We start from the raw sequence: 20814 nt of genomic DNA on the forward strand, positions 1-20814 counted from the left end.
CATTTTGATTGTACTGATGCATTTTTTCATATAATACAAAATGCATCATACAGGGATGATGTCTGTATTTAGAAAGTTGACATATCTTAAACTTGATTGCTGACAAACAAAACATTTTAGACTATGTCAACCATGGACTAATGAAACAAATACCAAAATATCGTTTTTGGAATCCTCCTTTAATTAACCTGACATTGCTCTCTGCACGTTTCAAACACAAAGAGGTGGCATTAAATGGAGGCTTTTGCCTAGAACTACAGTATCTTTGTTTTCAGAACTTTTAGAAAGGATGAGAGTGTCTCATCTCATAGTAAAATAACAACTCAAGTGCAGTGCCCCTAATTTGATATAACCAATCCATGTCATAATTCGTAATTTGCAAAACATTGTATAAACAGTTGCATAATGACATTTGGTTGACATTGTCCCCAAGGCAGAGAGTATATAGTTAGATCCACCTGTTTTGTCAAGCATTGGGATCTTAACAATATCACATTTAGCTGCTGAATACAATTCAAATTATTTTAAGTCCCTTGCCCACATGGTGATAATACTCTGGGACATTTTCTGCAGATTAACTTGTGTCTGCGGTATAGTTTGTCTTATTAACACAACCGACTGGGCACACACACTGGTTGAATCAAAGTTGTTTCCACGTCATTTCAATTAAATTCCGTTGAACCAACGTGGAATAGATGTTGAATTGATGTCTGTGCCCAGTGGGAAGTAGCCAGTGTTTTTGACCATGTGATGTCATGTCATTTCCACAAAATATTATCAGTCACCAATCAGCCATCTAATGTGAGTTTAGAGCTGAGTTTTCATAAACCAAATAAAAAATGGCTGAAATTTTCTTAAGCTCATTTTGGCCCGGTACAGTGTGTGGATTGTTGAGAGAATAAGATGTTTGGTTATTGTATTCATAGAGATGTATTTTAATTCCTACATCTATGATCGTATTGTTCAAGAGAGAGTTCCAATGCCCTCAGCTTACTTTTCACTCTGTGGCGAAAGTTTTTCCTATGCCATTTCACATTTTTCTCAACAATTGACCTAACTATTCCGTTGTGTATTCAGAAGTCTGCAACCTCATATCAAGAGGGTCTGTGTCATATTCAGGTGGTACGGTATCTTGAAAATAATTCCCATTCTAGTTGCTTCCCAGATCTAGTCCTACTCTTCATGTACATTACAACTGATTCTTCAATCATCTTAACCTGTTGATTGAACTCTGAACTGCAACGCTGAACTCTCCTCACGTCAGTGTCCTTGACGAATGAATTAAGAGATTAAGTTGGCGAGAACCTGGTATACTCATTGGGACAAACCAGTGAACAACTATTCAGAGTCAATGACCTCTGTTTCATTTCCTCTCCTGTAATATGTCTCAAAAGAGTTTTGTGCAGAAAGACATCCACATTTACTACACAGGTACGTAATCATTCTGTCGGTTTGTGTGATATTATTTAGAGAGTCAAAACGAGAGGGGTTAGTGAAGAGCCAAGGGTTTAACGGGCTATGCGTCTTGGGGCCAGGCGAAGACAACCGGAAGTTGAGACATGGAGGACAAAAGACAGAAAAGGAAATGCATTTTTAAAAATCGAAGCATCTGCTGCAATGATGTCAAGTGAACTCTGACCTGTCTTCTACTTCATTACTATGGGACACTTGGCCCCTCGCACTTTTTCAGCGGTTATTTGCAAGACAGTAGTGTTGAGCACGTTTCCCCCTTGAACACATTTCCTAAACACCTGACAGGTATCAAAAGGACATTGTTTCACCTGCACAGATGTGTCCTTCTGGGTGCTCTCCTGTTTAGACAGGGAGTGATTTCTCAAGACGCAGAAAGGGGGAATTGGTGTTAGAAGAACAGTCGTGCAAGATGGGTGTGACAATGTGAGAGGAGAGGGAATTGAGGATGGGAGGCAGGGACTGAGACCAGACCCCCAAAAAAAGATGAACGAGGGACAGGATGGAATAGAAAGAAAGAGAGGCCCACTAAGACAGAAATAGGAGGAGATATAAATAATTAATCGTCAGCGAAAGTCATTAATACTTCATCAATGTCGAAGAATGTTGGCGCCATTGCTTGTGTGAACTGCTATTGGTAAAGGCACCGTAGTGTTAGTCTGGCTGATACCAAATTCAAAAGTCCTCCTGACTTCCGAGTCTGGAAAGACTGTTTTGATGTTGTCGGCACAATGCGTCGATAATGAAGGGTGCTGTGCTTTTACTGGTTGGTTCTCCTTCGTCTCTTTCTCACTCGAACCCACATGCACAGCCATGGACAGCCCCTGAGCGCTATCCCCTTCCATTACAACTGTTGGATTTTCAAATCCAAAATCATTTGAGAGCACTAATCAATACGTCCCCTCAATTTCTGAGCGACTATTGCATTATCAAACTGCTTCCGGTCCAGACCAGCGTGTCACAGCTCTCCCTCGACGTAAGTCACGTGGGACGGGTCAGCCAGGTTACCGTAGTGGCACCCGTCTTGTGGATGTTGCTTCCTCCCATGTGTTAGCGTACACAGGTTCCGCTTACCACATCCGTTTTCGACTTGCCGCAATGCACAGTTTGTGAACTATAGTTTGATGCCAAATATGGTATAAAGTTTGCTCTCAAAGGTGTATTAGAGGACATGTCTATTTTACCCTCGCATCATTCTCAAGCCTCCACATAGGAAGCTTACCTTCTAAAATGGCCTTGCATGTTGATGGGGTGACAGACACACACCTTGTGCCCAGTGGCAGTGCTGCTGTGTGACAGATCGCTATGCCATTGTGACATTGGTCTACATACTGCTTTGGTGACACTGTCAGTAGATTACCCTAGCTTGATTTATCATGGGTTTGACAGGACCTGGGTAGTCTGTCTCAGTAGATATTGCCCTGGTGGCTCTGAAATTCTGGTCAAGTTTCTGGTAGGTAAGGATATCAGAGCATTGACCCAGTATGATAAATACTTTTGTCTTGATATGGACAAATGTATCAAAAAGTGTCTTCTGTACCGTTTTCAGAGACTATATTTGCGAGACATCCCGTCTAAGCATCACCTTTCCCTGTTTCTTGTGAAGCTTTTTACCTTAAACAGCAGTTTCCTCCTTCCACATCATATTACGTTGTTTCTGATACATCTGTACAATGACAAAAGTGAGATTTTTGGAGGGATGAAAAGGTCTGGGCAAAAAAAGTATAACATAGCAAATCACAGTGTGGTTCAAGGCAGTACCCATTTTTTACCATTCCCAAGAACTATACCCAACTAGCTCAAATATATACAAAGCCAATGGTCTGATTCCTCAGACGAGAAATGGTCAACTTTGCAGTTCAAACAATGCTGGCTTCACCACTGACTGATTGACAGTTTAGTGTTCTACCGCTTCCTACAGTCTGCTCTTAACCAATGGCTCTCCTTCCCCCTAATCACTTGAGCATTAAAAACGTATGACCAGAATGTAAATAAAGCAGGGGCATGTGAAACCTCAGTCTCCCCCACATCTCCCCATATTCCCTGGCCTTGCAGCAGAGGTACAGCCTCGCACTGGGGCCGGGCAGATCTCATGCTTAATGGATGATGTGCCTCGGCTGAATACATATTTGATGTTTCCCAGACTGGAGGCTGGCACAGGTCGTTAGCATGTTTGCTCAGTGAGCTGGATGAGTCGGGAGAAAGCAGGAGAGAGCGGGGTGGGGCTTGAGTTCTGCCAAAGAGACAAGTACTGTTTTCACCTTATGGTTTTGGCTCTACTCTACCACACAGCCTGCCAGCCAGGCCTGTCAGACTGGCCATGTCAGCAAAAAATATATTAGAAAAAATAATAATAATCATTGCAAGCCATGGCTTGGCCAAGGTGACATTGAAGTGCCCAGAGGTGGTTGACATTTTTTAAAGAGGTTTACAGGAAGGGAAGTCTCAGTCTTGGATGAGTCTTGATTTTTCCACAATGGAAATATGTTTGTGTTGTCAAGCATAGCCATTAAAATACATTAGCAATGAATACAACCTCATGGACGTTTAATGCCATGCAAAATAACTTGCATAACTAATGCATGGGAGACACACACACACACACACACACACACACACACACACACACACACACACACACACACACACACACACACACACACACACACACACACACACACACACACACACACACACACACACACACACACACACACACACACACACACACACACACACACACACACACACACACACACACACACACACACACACACACACACACCTACACAATCATACCTCAGACTGATGCTAACAAGAACATGCAGGTAACTGCCAAAATAAAGGAAACACTTGAGTAAATGAGGGTACAAAGTACAATGAAAGCAGGTGCTTCCACACAGGTGTGGTTTCTGAGCAATTCCTAAGTAATTAACCATCATGCCATCTATAAAAATGCTGGGCAGCCCCAGTTGCCCATTATTTTGGCTACCATGGCTGTGCTCACTTAGGATGACAATGCCCCCATCAACAGGGCACGAGTGGTCACTGAATGGTTTGATGAGCATGAAAACGATGGAAACCATATGCCATGGACATCTCAATAACCAGATCTCAAGCCAGGAGCGGTGCCTGGGACATCAAATGATGGACTTTGTTTGTGGAACAATGGTGCCGCATCCCTCCAATAGAGTTCCAGACACTTATAGAATCTATGCAAAGACATATTGAAGCTGCTCTGGCGGCTCGTGGTGCCCCAATGCCCTATTAACACACTTTGTGTAGGTGTTTCCTTTATTTTGGCAGTTACTTGTAAATGTAACATATGTCTCCAAATACTTTCAATTCATATCAACAAAATGCTCGACTGTGCAATGTTGCTGAATCATGTCTCTTTGCCGTCTGTATGTTACAGCTGTCGCTGTAAGTCACAAGCCAACTGTCTCTATATATACAGTGTATATATTCTCTCCTCTTTGTTCTCAGAATCCTAGAGAAGCGGCAGGAAAATGGCGAGACCATCGAGCTCACCGATGAGGGCCAGGCAGTTGTCGTGGAGGAGAAGGAGATGCCCGTGGTGGACTGCACCTGCTTCGGCCTGCCACGGCGCTATATCATCGCCATCCTTTCCGGCCTGGGCTTCTGCATCTCTTTTGGCATCCGATGCAACTTGGGCGTGGCCATCGTCAGCATGGTCAACAACCAAACCATCTACAAGGGCGACAAACCAATCCTTGTGGTGAGTCCAAAAGGGTTATTGGAGGACTGGTAGTGTTCTATACTGAACAAAAAGATAAACGCAACATGCAACAATTTCAACCATTTTACTGAGTTATAGTTCCTATAAGGAAATCAGTCAATTAAAATACATTTAATAGGCCCTAATCTATGGATTTCACATGACTGGGAAGGGGCGCAGCCATGGTTGGGCCTGTTCCCTCCCAGGCCCACCCACTGGGGAGCCAGGCCCAGCCAATCAGAATGAGTTTTTCCCCATAAAAGGGCTTTGTTATAGACATAAATACTCCTCAATTTCATTAGCTGTCCAGGTGGCTGGTCTCAGACGATCCCACAGGTGAAGAAGCCGGATGTGGTGGCCCTGGGCTGGCGTGGTTACACATAGTCTGCGGTTATGAGGCCTGCTGGATGTACTGACAAATTCTCTAAAACGATGTTGGAGGAGGCTTACAGTAGATAATTGAACATTCAGTTCTCTGGCAACAGTTGTGGTGGACATTCCTGCAGTCAACATGCCAGTTGCATGCTCCCTCAAAACTTGAGATATCTGTGGCATTGTGTTGTGTGACAAAACGGAACATTTTAGAGTAGCCTTTTATTGTCCCCAGCACAAGGTGAACCTGTGTAATGATCATGCTGTTTAATCAGCTTCTTGATATGACACACTTTTCAGGTGGATGGATTATCTTGGCAAAGGATAAATGCTCACTTGCAGAGATGTAAACATAGGTGTACACAACATTTGAAAGAAATTACATTTTTATACGTATAGAACATTTCTGGGATCTTTTATTTCCGCTTATGAAACTGGGACCAACCCTTCACATGTTGTGTTTATATTTTTGTTCAGTGTTCATGGAACCTTTTCCATCGTTTGAGTGTTCTTTGTTGGATGAAACGTTCTCCCAGAAACCAAAAATGGTTCTCCTACAGGGACAAGCCAAAGAACCCTTTATGGTTCTAGGTAGCACCTTTGTTTCCATGAGTGATATGTGTGACTTTTTGGGAGACTGAATCCTTATTGTCAGTGATGGTATTGTATGCTCTCTAAGAGTCAGAGAGTTGGACCAATCTGCTTGGTTTGGCTTTACCTCCTTCTCCTAAATGGATAATGATAATGACCTTATTGACCAGCAAACACGAGACGCACGCCATGTTGCGCTAGCTAAAAGAGGATTGTTACAGCTAGTGAAAACGTTCATCTATTGCAATTAAATAGTTTGATTTTCAACTTTGTCTTTTGTTGGGTTGATAAGGTTTTGATGATTGATTACCATTGAAGGGTGGTAGAAAGGGTCGCCTACTTTGGTTTAGCGATCTCACATGTATTTTCTTCCTTCCCATTTCTTTGCCTTGAACTCTCCTTTCATTTTTTTTCTCACTCTCTCCACCTCTCCATAGAAAGCTCAGTTCAACTGGGAACCAGAAACGGTTGGAATGATCCATGGGTCATTTTTCTGGGGATACATAGTAACCCAAATACCCGGGGGATTCATCTGTCAAAAATTTGCAGCCAACAGGTCAGCTGCTTATACTTATATGTGAATAATATGCTGTGAATATTTCATAATATTTCAATAACACTCTTAGGAAAACGGGTTCCAAAAGGGTTCTTTGGCTGTCCCCATAAGAGAACCCTTTTTGGTTTCAGGTAGAACACTTTTGGGTTCCATGTAGAACCCTCTGTGGAAAGGTTTCTACATGGAACCCAAAAGGGTTTTTACCTGGAACCAATAAGAGTTCTTCAAAGGGTTATCCTATTGGTACAGCCAAAGAACCCTTTTAGGTTCTAGATAGCACCTTTTTTTTCTAAGAGTGTAGGTACATATCTGATTCTATTCCCTCTTTTTTTCTCCTCTATCACACAGAGTCTTTGGCTTTGCCATAGTGGCCACCTCATGCCTGAATATGTTGATCCCTTCGGCAGCACGAACTCACATTGCCTGTGTTATCCTTGTCAGGATATGTCAAGGACTCGTGGAGGTGCTTGGCTACATTCCATGGCTTTCCCTAGCATACATCAGATTTCACTATGCTGACAACTGATTGTTTTCTCTATGGTGAACTGGTCACTGGCCATGTGTCATACATGACGAGAAGTTTATCTTTCTCGTGTAGAGTGCATTTCACCTGAAACACCCCTTTTAGAGAAAGATTTGATCCAGGTAGTGATGTCATGGATGTTAGGAGATTTTCATATTAGAAAGAAAACATAAAAAATTATGACATGGTCAGTGGCCAGTTCACCATAGAGAAAACAATCAGTTTAAGTTCCTGGTCACTTAACTGTAATTCTTTCTCTCGCAGGGTGTTTCATACCCAGCGTGCCATGGTATCTGGGCAAAATGGGCCCCACCTCTTGAAAGAAGTCGATTGGCCACGACAGCCTTTTGTGGTGAGGTCAACTCACTATTCTGTCATCCTGTCTCCTGTCTTTGTCTGGGCACTACAAAGGGTCACAGTTGTGCACTCTACTACAATTAATATAACTTATTGTGATGACTTAATTCTCCATAATCCTATATGACTGGAACCATCTCAACATCTACTTTGACTATTTCTACCATTGTAATCATTAATAATCATGCTCGGATTGCTCAAGATAGTAGTTCTAGTTCCAAAGCAATGTTGTTTATTGACGTGCACTTCCATATGACTGACCTTTCTGTCTCACTCATGTTTGAGTGTGTCTGCCCCTGTGTCTCAGGGTCCTATGCAGGAGCCGTGATAGCCATGCCACTGGCTGGAGTACTAGTCCAGTATTCAGGGTGGTCATCTGTTTTCTATGTCTATGGTTAGTAATCTCTGTCATAACTGTTCCCAACTTAAAGTGATACAGGTGTATGATATTAATTGTATCACCCTGTTGCAGGATAACTGTCCTGCAATGCAGGACATTTTAAACTTGCAGTGTATTTAAGGTTTAAAAAGGCTTCTGAAGTTTGTAATTTTCACTTTGAAATTTGAACTAATTTCCCCTAACCAAAAATCTTTCAATCCCTACAAAAATGTCAATTAATTATAACCCTCATAATAATACACATTTCCTCTTGCTGCAGGATTATATTCCTACTTAACAAAATGGCTCAGATTAAGATCCTACATGTGTAGTTCACCTTTATGTCAAGTTAAGCTTATCTTCGACTGTGGTTGTTTCCTCCAAACCATTTTAAAACGTTTGCTGCAGGGTTGTGGTCAATTCCATTAAAACTCCAGTCAATTCAAAATGTGGACCAAACTCCAATTTAAATTCACATTTTTCCTTATTGAAAAGCATTGAAGAGAGTTTGAATTTGAGTGTACTTCCTGAATTGAAATGGAATTGACCACAACCCTGGTTATCTATGTATTTATCAAAGTCCTAAATCTCCTGGCTAGCATTTTTGGAGAATGTAGCAATGCTAGTGGAAATGGATTGTATTGGTTAGCGGTGCAAAAGTGAACAATCCTTCAGTTCAGTTCAAGTATGCAAATGCTACAAAGGCTTATGAATTGGTTGTGAAACGTATGCACTGTAGCTCTGAACCTCAGTCTGTCCTAGTTTTAAGAAACCTCATTTTCTCTATTCTTACTCTTTTCTCTACACTCGTTCCACTCTACCTTCCACCTCCCAGGCAGCTTTGGGATCTTCTGGTATCTCTTTTGGATCCTGGTGTCGTACGAGAGCCCGGCTGCCCACCCCACCATCACAGAACAGGAGCGGAAATACATTGAGGAGGCTATTGGAATGTCAGCCGCTAACTCTACACCTGTTACGGTTAGTCTACACCGATTCCACTATCCACTATCTCGCTTCTAAGCTAAACATCACTTTGTTTCTCTTCCTCTGCAGATCCACTTTTCATGGCCCCTCGTTGCTGTGTTCTGACGATGTGATTTAGGGGTTTTGAGCCTTTAAACTAATATTTATTTTTAACAGTGTCTTCGTCTGAAGTGGCATGCTATGGCCAAAAGTAGTGCACTATATAGGGGATATGGTGTCTTTTAGAACACACAATGGCATCATGATAAGATGATCACGATCAACCCTGGTCTCAATGTGGTGGCTGTTACAAAAGCTGTAAAGTGATAGTTCACTCAAATTGCAAAATGACACGTTGGTCTCCTTACCCCTGTAAGCAATCTATGGACAAAGTATGACAGCAATCCATGCTTTTGTTTAGTTTCCCTGGCACTGTTTCTAAATGCTAGCTCAAATGGCACAAATCCCATGCAAGTCATGGTATTTACAGATGTAGGATCTTAATTTGATCACTCTAGCTCAGTTGGTAGAGCATGGCGCTTGTAACGCCAGGGTAGTGGGTTCGATCCCCGGGACCACCCATACGTAGAATGTATGCACACATGACTGTAAGTCGCTTTGGATAAAAGCGTCTGCTAAATGGCATATATTATTATTATTATATTATTATTATTATTATATTATTGTTGCTGATAATTATTTTCCTGCACAACAGGATATGCAAGCTTGCATTCAATGTTTAAAAAGGCTTCTAAAGTTTGTAATTTCCACTTTAAAATCTCAGACTTGATTTGCCCTAACAAAAGATATATCAACCCCTACAAAAAATGTACATTGATTATAGACCACATAATAATAATAATAATAATTCACATTTCCTGTTGCTGCAGGATCACTTTTCTGCTGTAGCAAACTGGCTCAAAATTAAGATCCTACATATGTATAGTAGCATTTTTCTCACATCATTTACAACTCATCTGTAAGTGACTTTGTTGAGATACACAAAACATTTTAGATACTTTTGAATGATTTGGTCATAATACGCAAAAAATTGTTAATATCGGTATCTTGTATTCGCTATTCTGTCCAGTATCTACTCAATGTTTTATTTGTATTTGACCATGAACTGTTGGCTGCCTCCTTACTGTAAATTGAATGTTTTCTGGTCCTTCTAGAAATGGAACACGCCTTGGAGAGCCTTTTTCACTTCGATGCCAGTCTACGCCATCATCGTGGCCAATTTCTGTAGAAGCTGGACCTTCTACTTGCTCCTCATCAGCCAACCTGCATACTTTGAAGAAGTGTTTGGGTTTGAGATCAGCAAGGTGACTAAAGACAAGGAATATCCATGTACATCTGGCCTAGAGCTAGTACTGTGCTGGTGCAGGTTTTATGTGGCCCTATGTGAACCCAGGGTTGTGTGATCCCGGGGTGCACAAATGGCCTTTTTAGCTTTTCTTATGAGGACTACTAACACATACTGTTATGCTCCTCCAAGACTGGTTTTATTTGTTGTACAGTACTAAAAAATATCCTCCACCCTCTGGCCACCTCCTATCCACCCCTCCAACTCTCATCCCAGGTGGGCTTGGTGTCGGCTCTCCCCCATCTGGTGATGACCATCATCGTGCCGATCGGTGGCCAGCTGGCTGACTACCTGCGCACAAACAAAATCATGAGCACCACCAACGTCCGGAAGATGATGAACTGCGGAGGTAAGAGAGGAGGGTGAAAAGAGAAGGTGGAAAAGAGGAGGAAGGAGGAAGGAAAAAGCAGAAGCAGGCGACAGGGCAAGACATGTCTTTGATTAGCTATCAAGTGTTGCTTTTTAAGAACCGTGAAAGATTGTTGGTTTGTTCGTATCAGCCGTTCGTTGACAGCTCGTGCCAGTTTTGTCATATATAACCAAAGACTACTTTTACATGAACAAAACAACTCAGCTAGAAGGAAAAATAGAAGGTAAAAAAAGTTTCAGCCAAAAAAATGTAAGAGAGATATTTACTTGGAAAATACAACACCTCGTTTTGTGGTAACCATGGTGTCCGGTCGGTGCGTGAGAAAACGATCACGGCACAAGGCAAATGATGACTTACAGTAACGCAGGGTTGCTTGCCACAGTAAACTATTTTTGAACTGCAGAGAATACAGGAGTGAGGGGAATGAGAAGCTTATACATATCTATATCACTGTGGGAAGCTGAACCACATAGAGCCACATTTCGGGCAGACTGCACTCAATACCTTTTAACTAGAAGAATATCCTCTATCAGGTTTCAACACTGTCTTTGTGTGCTGTTTTATCCCCGTTCATTTATCTGAGTATTGAAAGAATGCTACCTTGATTCTTGACTTCCTCCATATTTGTTTATGTGTCTTAACTTTCTCGTGATAGGTTTCGGAATGGAAGCCACCCTGCTGCTAGTGGTCGGGTTTTCTCATACGAAAGTTGTAGCTATCACCTTTTTGGTTCTGGCTGTGGGCTTCAGTGGGTTCGCTATTTCAGGTGAGACTTTGGTGGTATTCTTTACATATCTCTCATATACACTACATGGCCAAAAGTATGTGGACACCTGCTTGTCAAACATCTCCTTACAAAATCAATAGGCATTAGTATGGAGTTGGTCCCCCCTTTGCTGCTAAAACAGCCTCCACTCTTCTGGGAAGGCTTCCACTAGATGTCGGAACATTGCTGCGGGGACTTGCATTCAGCCACAAGAGGATTAGTGATGTTGGGTGATTAGGCCTGGCTCGGCGTTCCAATTCATCCCATAGGTGTTCGATGGGGTTGAGGTCAGGGCTCTGTGCAGGCCAGTCAAGTTCTTCCACAACAATCTCGACAAACCATTTCTGTTTGGACCTCGCTTTGTGCACAGGGGCAAGGGCCTTCCCAAAATTCTTGTCACAAAGTTGGAAGCACAGAATTGTCTACACTGTTATTGTACACTGTAGTGTTAAGATTTTCCTTTACTAGGCTCTGTCGCAGCCGGCCGCGACCGGGAGACCCATGGGGCGGCGCACAATTTGCCCAGCGTTGTCCGGGTTAGGGGAGGATTTGGTCGGCAGGGAAGTCCTTGTCCCATCGCGCACTAGCGACTCCTGTGGTGGGCCGGGCGCAGTGCAAGCTGACAGGGTCTCCAGGTGTATGGTGTTTCCTCTGACACATTGGTGTGGCTGGCTTCCGGGTTAAGTGGGCATTGTATCAAGAAACAGTGCGGCTTGGTTGGGTTGTGTTTCGGACGACGCACAGCTCTTGACCTTCGCCTCTCCCGAGTCCGTATGGGAGTTGCAGCGATGAGACAAGACTGTAACTACCAATTGGATACCACAAAATTGGGGAGAAGAAGGCATAGTTGGCACTATGCATTGGGGCAGGTAGCGTGTTCCTGGCATCCGCCAAACCCAGATTCGTCCGTCGGACTGCCGATGATGATGGCGGCGAGCTTTGCAACGAGCTTTACACCACTCCAGCCGACGCTTGGCATTGCGCATGGTGATCTTAGGCTTGTGTGCGGCTGCTCGGCCATGGAAACCAATTTCATAAAGCCCTAAAGAACAGTTCTTGTGCTGACATTGCTTCCAAAGGCAGTTTGGAACTCGGTAGAGTGTTGCAACCGAGGAAAGACGATTTTTACACGTTACGTGCTTCTGCACTCTGCAGTTCCGTTCTGTGAGCTTGTGTGGCCTACCACTTTGTGGCTGAGCCGTTGTTGCTCCTAGATGTTTCCACTTCCCAATAACAGCACTTACAGTTGACCGGGGCAGCTCTAGCAGGGCAGAAATGTGACAAACTGACTTGTTAGAAAGGTGGCATCCTATGAAGGCGCCACATTGAAAGTCACTGAGCTCTTCAGTACGGGCCATTCTACTAACAACATTTGTCTATGGAAATGTCATGGCTGTGTGCTCGATTTTGTACACCTGTCAGCAACGGGAGTGGCTGAAATAGTCGAATCCACTAATTTGACGAGGTGTCCACATAGTTCTCTTACCTCTCGGTCTTCTGTTATTCTCTCCTCCAGACAGGTTTTGGCAGGTTTATCACACAACAGATCAGAGAGTTCACTCCAGCTCCTTACAGAAACGGATAAGCTCAGCAGAACAGCTAACCTTGAATTGTCCATAGAGAATTGCATAATCTCTCAAGCTCAGTTATTTAGGGGATTGTCTTTGCTATCTGACATACTGTAGAGTTTGGCTACTATTATATCATACTTCTTGAAAGTTGATGGTCTGTGTCGGTACGACAACAACAACAATGACAACAACAATTTATTGGTGACCTTTCTCTCTGTTTCCCCATTAGGCTTCAATGTGAACCACCTGGACATTGCTCCCCGCTATGCCAGTATCCTCATGGGCATCTCCAACGGGGTGGGCACTCTGTCTGGCATGGTGTGCCCACTCATTGTTGGTGCCATGACAAAACACAAGGTACGAAATGACCCTACACCATACAGCACACTGCCTACTGCCTACTGCATGCCCACCATCACACATCATATACATCATTATCTATGGAGGGATAATAGATACACATTCTTACTCAATATTCATCCCTCTTTTATCACTTGTTTTAGTTTATTTCTCTCACTCCCGTTCATTCTCTTTTTATTTTCTCTCTCACAGACACACACACACACACACACGCACACACACTCTCACTCTTTATCTCGCCTTTATCCCGCCGTCTATCAATCACATTAGGTATTTCACTGTACTTCTGCACGTGAGAATAAAACTCCTCTTTATCTTTCTCCCTCCCTCTCCCACCTTAGACGCGGGAAGAGTGGCAGTATGTGTTTCTCATTGCTGCACTCGTTCATTACGGGGGTGTTATATTCTACGGTATGTATTCTGTCTGTTTTATTCCCCCCCCTCCCCTGTCGTCGCACGTCATAATGAAGCTGTACAGTGATGCAACACTTGTTTGAATTGACCCTGAAGTAAATGAATGTGTTTCAATTGTGTATTGTATTGATATTCGCTCTTGCACAATTGTATTCCATATTGTCCTAATATAAACATATAATGAAGTTTGGTGCCAATTTTTTTTATTTCTTATATTCATTTGAATTCATTTATTTGTATTTAACCTTTATTTAACTAGGTATGCAACCCTTTAGAGTTGAACTACATAATCTAGATCCAAGTCAAAGTAAGTATAGTTTTGGGAAGAAGGATTTCATTTACCTTTTGTATTCTAGGACTTTTTGCCTCCGGAGAAAAGCAGTGGTGGGCAGAGCCCGAGCAACTTAGCGATGAGAAGTGTGGAATTCTGGATGAGGATGAGCTGGCCAATGAGACAGAGGAGTTGTACCGTACTAGCGGAGAAGGAGGCTACGGAGCAACGATCCAAGCTCAGGATCCCAACGGAGGAGGAGGAGGCGCAGGAACCTGGGTCTCGGACTGGGATAAGAGTGAGGAGTTAGTACAACCACCAGGAACCAATAGCTACCTATACGGAGGAGAGGAAGACAGGGAGCTAACATAGAGGGACTTACAGGTAGGAGTTACAGAGTGGGGTAGCAGACAGAAAGAGTAGACGGTTTCCTTTTGGCACAGGAACTTGGAAAGAGGTGGGGTGGGTGGTTGGGATGAGGGTGAGGGTGAGGAGCGGAAGAAGGGGAGGACCAAAGTATTATTTACGGAGAACTGAAACAGATTGTACAACAGCGCGGAAAGAGGATGAGCCGTGGACTAAGTGTCTGTATAGTGCTTTCGGAAAGTATTCAGACCCCGTGACTTTTTAACATTTTGTTACGTTACAGCCTTATTTTAAAATGGATGAAATTGTTTTTCCCCTCATTAATCTACACACAATAACCCATGATGACAAAGCAAAAACAGGTTTTTGGACATTTTTGGAAATGTATTTCAAATAAAAAAACGTATATAAGTATTCAGACCCTTTACTCAGTACTTTGTTGAAGCACTATTGGCAACGACTACAGCCTTGAGTCTTCTTGGGTATGACACAACAAGCTTGGAACACCTGTATTTGGGGAATTTATCCCATTCTTCTATGCAGATCCTCTCAAGCTCTGTCAGGTTATATGTCGCTGCACAGCTATTTTCAGGTCTCTCCAGAGATGTTTGAAATGGGTTCAAGTCCAGGCTCTGGTTGGACCACTCAAGGACATTCAGAGACTTGTCCCAAAGTCACTCCTGCATTGTCTTGGCTGTGTGCTTAGTGTTTGTTGGATGGTTTGCCTTCGCCCCCCCAGTCTGTGGTCCTGAACGCTCCGGAGCAGGTTTTCATCAAGGATCTCGCTGTACTTTGCTCCGTTCATCTTTCCCTCCCAGTCCCTGCCTCTGAAAAACATCCCCACAGCATGATGCTGCCACCACCACCATGCTTCACCGTAGGGATGGTGTCAGGTTTCCTCCAGACGTGACGCTTGGCATTCAGGCCAAAGAGTTCAATCTTGGTCTCATCAGACCAGAGAATCTTGTTTCTCATGGTCTGAAAGTCCTTTAGGTGCCCTTTGGAAAACTCCAAGAGGGCTGTCATGTGCCTTTTACTGAGGAGAGGCTTCCGTCTGGCCTGATTGGTGGAGTGCTGCAGAGATGGTTGTTCTTCTGGAAGGTTCTCCCATCTCCACAGCGGTACTCTGGAGCGCTGTCAGAGTGAACATCAGGTTCTTGGTCACCTCCCTGACCAAGGCCCATGTCCCCTGCTTGCTCAGTTTGGCCGGGCAGCCAGCTCTTGGTGGTTCAAATCTTATTCCATTTAAGAATGATGGAGGCCACTGTGTTCTTGGGCACCTTCAATGCTGCAGAAATGTTTTGTTATTAAGGACACAATCCTTTCTCGGAGCTCGACGGACAATTCCTTCGGGCCTCATGGTTTTTGCTCTGACATGCTCTGGCAACTGTGGGACCTTATATAGACAGGTGTGTGCCTTTCCAGATGATTTCCAATCTATTTAATCACAGGTGGACTCCAGTCAAGTTGTAGAAACATCTCAAGGATGATTAATGGAAACCGGATGCAACTGAGCTCAATTTAGAGTCTCATAACAAAGGGTCTGAATACTTCTGTAAATAGTTTTAGTTTTTTATAAACTTTCTAAAATCTCTAAAAACCTGCTTCGTCATTATGGGGTATTGTGCGTAGAGTGATTAGGATTTTGTTTATTTAATCCATTTTCAAATGAGGCTGCAACGTAGCAAAATGTATAAAAAGGGAAGGTGCCTGAATACTTTCAGAATGCACTCTATGTGAGTGTGTTTTGTGTTTGTGCACCGTGTGTCTGACAGGCTCTCTAAGAGTATTTTAGGGCACCAAAGCTTCTATGTCGATAGTGGTATTACACCTCTTATTGAAGAGGGTTTTTTTTGGACCTAGTTTGGTTACTTTCATCAACAGTGTGTTTATTATAACCCACCATGTGGGTTGTCAGTCTGGTTTTATTTCATAATGAGTATGAGCCTGATTTTTGTGACAGTTTTTGTGACACGACTATCAGTAGATGTAGCTACAACTGATGGCCATGTGTATCGTCACTATCTGGCGGATAACGTCCTTGAATGCTAAATTAATCAATTCCTGATAATGTTCACACTTTTAAGAAAAATATATTACTTGTGCCAATAAAGCACAGTATTCTGTGCTGTAACATTGGTTTGCTTAATCTGGTGAAAGGCCGTTTTAAAATTCAAAGTTATTGACCTGCATACGGGTCACAATGAAGTCTCTTTAGTTCGTTCAGTATTGCTTCCACAGTGTCACTTCGATAAGCACACTTTTACAGTATATCATGTCAACCAATTGTGTATATATATATTAGGCCTAACCTGTCTGCCTGGTTGAAAATGATTGTCAATTGAGATGGGAAGAGAAGGATGAGAAGAATAGTTGCTTCAAAGACCAACACAGCATCTCCATCCAATCCAAGCTCTACAAAATACAGTGAAGAAATACAGTATATGGTACATATTTCACATATATTTGTTGGACTCTTCAGGACATTTCGGATCTGTTTTACGTCATATATGGCTGTCTGAACGTGTTTTGGCAAAGGAACATTCACAATCGAGTAAAACACAAAAAAGTCTGCATTCCATATATACTGTATTCTCCACCTCCAATAGTCTGGAAGTTATTGTATTGTAGCATTGTATCGGTTTCCACTTTGTCTGGAAGGTCACGCTTCATATAGTGCAGTGTCAGTGCGCTCTCACTGAAGGAGCTGTTTGCTTGCACCAAGGAGCCTAAAACCCACGCACGCCAGCCTGTGCCCGCCATCGCGAAGCAATAATACCCCGAGGGAGAGAGACCATGGTGTCGTGATCCCAACGAGCACCCACCACGACCCTATCAATCACTCATTCGAACCAATCAAATAGTGACTGCTTTGAAGGGCAAAATGGTGCATGAAGCTATGTACCAGTCGATTGCTGACAGTGCATGTCAACCATGGGATTGATGGAGCCCCAGGCTCCCTCTCCTGCAGGGCCGTGTTCATTAGGCAGCAAACGGGGGGGAAAACCCAGATTGAAACGTGGGGAACTACCTGGACTTATCCTACAAGAAATGCTCATTCTTGCGCCCTAATGAACACGAAGGGGAACCGAGATCTCTCTCCTATGGAGGAATATCTCTCTCTCTTCAATTCCTTCCTTTATATTGTAGCCTGCACTGGATTTTACTACTTAGAAACATCTGTAGGCTAGTGATTTTTACGCACGTAGTCGAAAAGCAATAAATAATTAATTATGTATGTCACTGTACAGAAATAATAGTTGTACTGGTAAGCGTTGTGAGTTGTTTAGTGAGCCTTGGAGCCAAAATATAAAACCCATGTTTTCATTGGTAGAGCAGAGAGGTGTGTCACTTGGATCAAACACATACTGTATGTCAAAACCTTGAAGGTATTTCAGGTGCCCTTGATTTAAACCAGCAAACTAACTCAAGAGCGGCTCAAGTATTTAACAGTTTTTTATTTGTATTTGACCCAGGTCCGATGCTTTGACTGGAGAATTTGCTTCAGTCCATATGGAGATTCTGTAAAGAATAAAATATAAAAATCACATTCCAGGAAAATATGAATAATAACTGTTAGGGATTTTCCTGTTGTCTTTTTGAATGTTTGTTTATTTTCTTTTTGTTTGGTTCTTTCCTGTAAAATGTACAATTGTATATGTTCAAAAACATATTAATGTGAAAAAATATGGTGAAAAAAAAGCTAGAGTACAATGTTATTATTACTATATTATTCATATTATCGTTACTACTCCTATCAACATTATTACAAATGATTATTTTTTAACATGACATTATATTTTCTCTGTGAGCCTGTTCAGGTGTGTATGTGAATGTGAATCGTGAAATGACCTTTAAACAAATGCTTAATGAACAAACGGTATATTACACAAAGCCTCTGCTTCGCACTCTGTCAGCCCACAACTTTCCCTTCTTCACCCCCTGCTTTCCTCTCCCTCTGGTTTGGCTGCTAACGGGCAAAGAACCCTTCTCTCCAGATGCGAGGTGTCGTATTACTAATACGCTCCACCTATTTATTCTCCATGTATTGATCGCTGAGCTAGAGATAATGTCAGAGAGAAATAAAGATTTTGATGGGATCTGAAAGAGGCCGTTGCCATTGTCCAGGGAGCGCATGTACACTTTTAGAAAAAAAAGGTGTTATCTAGAACCTAAAAGGTTTATTCGACTGTCCCTATAGGATAACCCTTTAAAGAACTCTTATTGGTTCCATGTAGAACCCTTTTGGTTCCAGGTAGAACCCTTTTGAGTTCCATGTAGAACCCTTTCCAAAAAAGGTTTACGCGGAACCAGAAAGGATTCTACCTGGAACCAAAAAGGGTTCTCCTATGGGGACAGCCGAAGAACCCTTTTGGATACCTTTTTTCCAAGATTGTAGGGTCTATGTCGTCATGTCAGAAAATAGTTTTCGACACTGGTCATATGGGACAGGACTCTCTCTCTCTCCCTGTTTGTTTCTCTCTCTTTCTCCCTTCCTCTCTTGTCATTGTCTAACATCAGGGAGAGATAATCTCTTTGCCCGACAGAGAGAGAAAAGGAGGGGGGAAGGGAGAGCCATTGGTAAGTGATATCAGACAACGGTACTTTAATATGACACCTGAATTCTAACTGCACTCTGTATTCTCTTGGCATTTCTCTGTTAGGGGTTGAGGGGAGAGAGACTGGGAGTGAGGCAGGAGGGAGGAAAGAGAAGCTGTCAGGTTAGCTGAGGTCTCTCTCTGACACGCAGAGCCGGGCTGAGGAGCTTCCTGGAGGGAATAGTGGGTTCGGCAAATTAAAGTCAAGATGGATGAGTGTGGTGCAGGAGGATTCCTCCTCTGCCCGCCCAGCACTGCTCACTCAGCTTCCCTCTCAGTGGTTTTTCTTGGGTCAAAGCTACTGGCTTCAAGGTTGTTAAGAGCAAGGTCCGTTTTTACAAAGCATGATGCTGATTAGGATCAGTTTTGCCTTCAATCATAATGAATAAGATTACGTGGACAGGGGGGAGCTGATCTTAGATAAACACATCCACTCTTAGATGCTTTGTGAATACAGGCCCAAAACAGTAACCAGTTGTAGACCGTGTTAATTACCCATCCATCTTGTCTAGTGCTATTAAACTCTGCTTCTCATTCCATTGTTCTCGAACCTTATTTTAATATTATAAAATATTAACCCGTAGCACGTGCTCCAGCAGGTATATTTCACTGGTCAGCCCCAAAGCCAATTCCTCCTTTGGCCACCTTTCCTAACTTTAAGCACCAGCTGTCAGAGCAGCTCACAGATCACTGCACCTGTACATAGCCCATCTGTAAATAGCCCATCCAACTACCTCATCCCCATACTGTTATTTATTTATTTTGCACCTCAGTATCTCTACTTGCACATCTATCACTCTAGTGTTTAATTGCTATATTGTCATTATTTCGCCACTATGGCCTAGTGCACACACTGTATATAGACTTTTAAAAAAATGGTATTATTGACTGTATGCTTGTTTATTCCATGTGTAACTCTGTGTTGTTGTTTGTGTCGCACTGCTTTGCTTTATCTTGGCCAGATTGCAGTTGTAAATGAGAACTTGTTCTCAACTGGCCTATCTGGTTAAATAAAGGTGAAATAAAATAAAACATTATTATTCCAGCACAGGTGATCCTGCACCAACGTACACCAAAGTACCATGGTAAAATGATACCGATTCAATCTTGAGTGTGGGATCCAAACAACTGATTAAACAAAACAAACAAAAAAAACACGAGAGTTGATTATGCTAATACTTTATTTCAGCAAACTAAATTATCATAATGATATATTGCCGCCAACTGTAAATTACATGAATATGCAGTTTGGAGTACTGTATTTAGATATCTCAGATACTGTGCAACTTCAGCATAATATGTTTTATACATTCTATTTACATTACAGACTCGGTTTAATTCGTAACCCAAAAAAGAGAAAGTGCTTAATTAATGAACAGTGCATATTTGCCTTAAAGCTCAAATGTATACAACATCAACACATATGCAAACATTTATTGTCAAACTTTCAGTGTTGCAGTTGATATCTGTCTAAAACAATATTGAAAATGTCTAATATTACAAAGAAAAGTAAGTATTGAAATCCCTCCTTTTAAACACTTCACACATTACAGAGATAAAAGCATTATCCTACAACACTAGCTTCATATGCCCCCCCTCCGAAGGTTGGGCATCCCAGATAACATATGTACATGTCATAAGACATTAATTATTATTTTTTATTTATTTGTATTTTTTGACCCCTTTTTTTTCTCCTCAATTTCGTGATATACAATTAGTAGTTACAGTCTTGTCCCATCGCTGAAACTCCCGTACGGATGGTCGAGAGCCATGCGTCCTCCG

At 42.4% G+C, this 20814-nt stretch overlaps 1 protein-coding gene across 1 annotated transcript in view; it reads left to right on the forward strand.

Annotated features, from left to right (window-relative positions):
• The window catches only part of LOC124047598 (vesicular glutamate transporter 1-like), a 22265-nt gene extending 7480 nt beyond the window's left edge, over positions 1-14785 (forward strand). Inside the window, exons 2-13 of the mRNA XM_046367915.1 lie at positions 4957-5209; positions 6610-6728; positions 7077-7191; positions 7516-7603; positions 7916-8002; positions 8823-8965; positions 10126-10275; positions 10533-10665; positions 11342-11452; positions 13253-13380; positions 13725-13794; positions 14154-14785. Coding sequence (XP_046223871.1) covers positions 4957-5209; positions 6610-6728; positions 7077-7191; positions 7516-7603; positions 7916-8002; positions 8823-8965; positions 10126-10275; positions 10533-10665; positions 11342-11452; positions 13253-13380; positions 13725-13794; positions 14154-14440 — 1684 coding nt within the window. The 3' untranslated portion in view covers positions 14441-14785. The remainder of the gene's footprint in view (positions 1-4956; positions 5210-6609; positions 6729-7076; positions 7192-7515; positions 7604-7915; positions 8003-8822; positions 8966-10125; positions 10276-10532; positions 10666-11341; positions 11453-13252; positions 13381-13724; positions 13795-14153) is intronic.
• The last annotated feature ends 6029 nt before the right edge of the window (positions 14786-20814 follow it).

The sequence above is a fragment of the Oncorhynchus gorbuscha genome, linkage group LG11 (genome assembly GCF_021184085.1).
Source record: "Oncorhynchus gorbuscha isolate QuinsamMale2020 ecotype Even-year linkage group LG11, OgorEven_v1.0, whole genome shotgun sequence".
In the NCBI taxonomy this organism is placed as follows: domain Eukaryota; kingdom Metazoa; phylum Chordata; class Actinopteri; order Salmoniformes; family Salmonidae; genus Oncorhynchus; species Oncorhynchus gorbuscha.